At 38.6% G+C, this 3,304-nt stretch overlaps 1 protein-coding gene across 1 annotated transcript; it reads left to right on the forward strand.

Moving 5' to 3' along the window:
* The first annotated feature begins 471 nt into the window (after nt 1–471).
* On the forward strand, nt 472–1,353 carry LOC149237335 (uncharacterized). Its single transcript, XM_089369236.1, has one exon. The coding sequence runs from the start codon at nt 472–474 to the stop codon at nt 1,351–1,353; it is 882 nt and encodes a 293-aa protein (XP_089225362.1).
* Nucleotides 1,354–3,304: the final 1,951 nt, after the last annotated feature.

Consider the following 3,304-nt stretch of genomic DNA (forward strand, 5'->3'; position numbering starts at 1 on the left):
ACCGGAGGCAAACTCACCCTCATCCGATCCGTGCTCTCTGCCCTGCCCACATATCAAGCCTCGCTGCTGCTGGCTCCAAAACAAATCACTGACCAAATATCCAGCATCATTCGAAACTTTCTCTGGAGCGGAGGGAAAGGTAACAAAGATCGCTTCCATCTCATCAAATGGGAGACTGTGAAACGCCCAATAGCTGAAGGCGGACTTCAGATCCGCGACCCCCAACACGCAAATCTGGCATTGGGAGGCAAACTCCTGTGGCAATTAATCACAGAACCTTCGCACCCAATCAGTCAGTTGCTGAACCTCAAATATTTACAAAAGCAACCAATCTCATCTTTCAATCCAGCGCAATCTCCAAGAGGAACGCAGGCCTGGAGGCTGTGTTGCAGAGGGATCGAATTCTTCTGAAACCATTTATACAAAATTCCTGGGAATGGCAAAAATTCGCTACTATGGAAAGAACGAATCATGAATCACTCCCCTCTCTCAACCATCAACGAAATAGCAGAGTTGAGAGCCTGGTTAATCTCTAAAGGAGTAAGGAAAATTGAGGATATAGCAGAGTGGGATCTCAATGGCAACTGGCAGCGCTGGACGTTGCCAATCATCCCAACCCACTTAAAAGAACAGTCAAAAATTCTGTTAGAGGCAATAACAGATTTTACACCAGTGCATAAGGAAGAGGAAGATAAATGGGGATGGGGAAAAACAGGAGAGTACACGGTCAAACAAGGCTACTTTCAAATGCAAGAAAAACAGGAGTCACAATACCCGGAATCAGTTTGGAAACAGATATGGGAAAACTTCAGCATTCCCAAGATCAACTTCTTCAGTTGGACCTTATTCCACAATAAAATCTTGACCGGAGACAATTTGTGCAAAAGAAACTTTGCAGGTCCGCATCGTTGTGTCCTCTGCAAGAACGCTTCAGAAACTGCAGTCCACTTGTTTATTGACTGTGAGTATGCTCAGAAAGTGTGGAACAACTTCTTAATAGGGCTGAATGTGAGTCCCCCAACACGCTGTCAGATCACAGAATTGTTTTTGACATGGAAAACTCGGTACCCCCACAGCATCAACGAAAAATCTCTTTGGCACAAGTTATGGATCGCTGCACCGAAATATGTTTGTTGGAAGTTGTGGCTCTCCAGGAATGAAGCTGTCTTCAATCAAAAAGACATAAATGCAGAAGCAGTAGCCAGGCAGGCCAAGGATCTCCTCTTAGAAACTCTGAGACAAACTAGTGTCAAAGACAGCAACCTCAGAAATGAAGAAAAGACGTGGCTGGAAGGTTATACACCCATGCCAACTACATATGCCATCATCCGCCCAAACCACAAGGAAAACTAGCAGTACAGAGACAGCTCGGACAACTTTCAAAATTGGTGGAAGTCACAAGGTAAATGTACAATTTTCTTCGATGGGGCTTCGAAAGGAAACCCAGGCAGGTCAGGAGCAGGAGGTGTCATTTACTTTCAGAATGGCAGAAAAGAGGAATTCAGCTGGGGACTTGGGCTGAAAACCAACAATCAAGCGGAAGCACTCAGTCTTTTAAAAGCTTGTCAACTGACCAGAAAAGGAAACGCAAATGAAATTATAGTTTTTGGAGATTCAGAACTGCTGATAAGGTCTCTAATACACAAGAAAAGCCTCAAAGATCCAGTTCTAAACAAGCAGCTAGCAAGAGTAAACAGATTAATGAAGGAATTCTCATCAGCACAGCTTTTCCATATCCTCAGAGATTTAAACACTGAAGCAGACAGGTTAGCAAATGTAGGATGCAATCTTGAAAAAAGTATGATCAGCATAAATGCAGAGACTCCGAAAATGGCAATCATTCCTTAGGAGCACTAGGAAAACAGAGGAAAACAATGAAAGTGATTTGTAATACTTGCTTGGCTTTGGCCTCTAATAAATAAAAATACTCGTTTCAGTTAAAAAAAAAAAAATTCATAAAATATATTAAAAATTTAAAATAATCTTATATTAACAAAACTAGTGTTTCGTAAAAAAATTGACTTGCCGCGACCAACTAAATTCACGTTAATTAAAAATAAAAATAATAAAAGAACGGAAGCAAATTTAGCAACCTATATCATATCTCGTCGAGAGAAAACATACATTTTCGACATGTGCAACCGACATAATTGACATCCCTTGCATCAGCTAAGCACTCCATGTTCCAGAATTTTGAAATTGTTACATTTATCACGTTCTCACGTGTTCGAGGTGGTTAGTTCTTATATATTCAAGGTGCTTAGTCCATGCAACAAAATAAATGGGGAGTTTTGGTTTATTTAATTTCTAATCATTTTTATGTTAAATATTATTATTTTAGTATTGACTAACGTAACCTATAGTGTAAAATTTTGAAAAATAAATAAATGTTTTTCATTTTTAGTAAAAACATATATTTTTCAATATTAAAAGTGTTTAAAATGAGAGGAGTGATCTTTAGTTTTCCAAACAATCAGAGATTAGTTATGCATGGGAATTGGGTATTTCAACAAATAATTAGGCCTGCCTTTTTAGAAATGATTAGAAGTTGCCATCAATAAAGAAATAATCTTAAGAGACTCGATAATCATCGTAAGGCAAGTTTTTAAATTAAAATATGAGAGAGGTCCTTTGAATTCCATAATTGTGAACCTGAATACATTGCAATTCTCGAGATTCAAAGAGATTACCAGTTTTCACATCTATAGGCACCTAAACGCATATGCAGATAAACTTGCTAATGATGCGTCCACATTAAGGCAAAGAATATTGGTAATAAACCAACGCATTTTCTCCCCTATTTCATGAGACACATTTTTTTGGTAATATTTAAATTGGTCAACCAATTTCGCCACTCGAACTACCAGCGATACAATGGGTTTGAATGCTTTACCTTAGGTGGCAGAACTGACCCCCAAGTCTCTCACACATTGTATGGGTAGTAGCCAGGCTACAATGCGTGGAGAGGGGAATTACAACACATCTTGTCTCCGATTCTCATTCATATGATGAAGGGACATTTGGGAGTGGAAATGAAGTGGAGCATGGAGACTATGAGATGGAGGCCATGACTAACAAAGGAAAAACCTACGGAGAAGGTATATCCCACATCTCTGAAGGGAATTTGGTAATTGCTGCAGAGTTATGTTCATATTTATTACAATTATGCATTTTTTTGGAAATTTTTGTGGAATATTGGAAGATTTCAATGCAAATTTGTAATTCAAAAGTTTCATATAGGCAAGAATTTTTTTCCAAGTTATATTGGAACAATAAAACTTATAAAATTACTAAATCATGTAAC

Source organism: Pinus tabuliformis, chromosome 8 (genome assembly GCF_031772625.1).
Source record: "Pinus tabuliformis cultivar Carrire ecotype Pingquan chromosome 8, CPIR1, whole genome shotgun sequence".
NCBI classification, from domain to species: domain Eukaryota; kingdom Viridiplantae; phylum Streptophyta; class Pinopsida; order Pinales; family Pinaceae; genus Pinus; species Pinus tabuliformis.

Bases quoted from the DNA above. Each gene is read 5' to 3' on its own strand.
- LOC149237335 (XM_089369236.1), top strand. From the start codon at position 472: ATGAATCACTCCCCTCTCTCAACCATCAACGAAATAGCAGAGTTGAGA.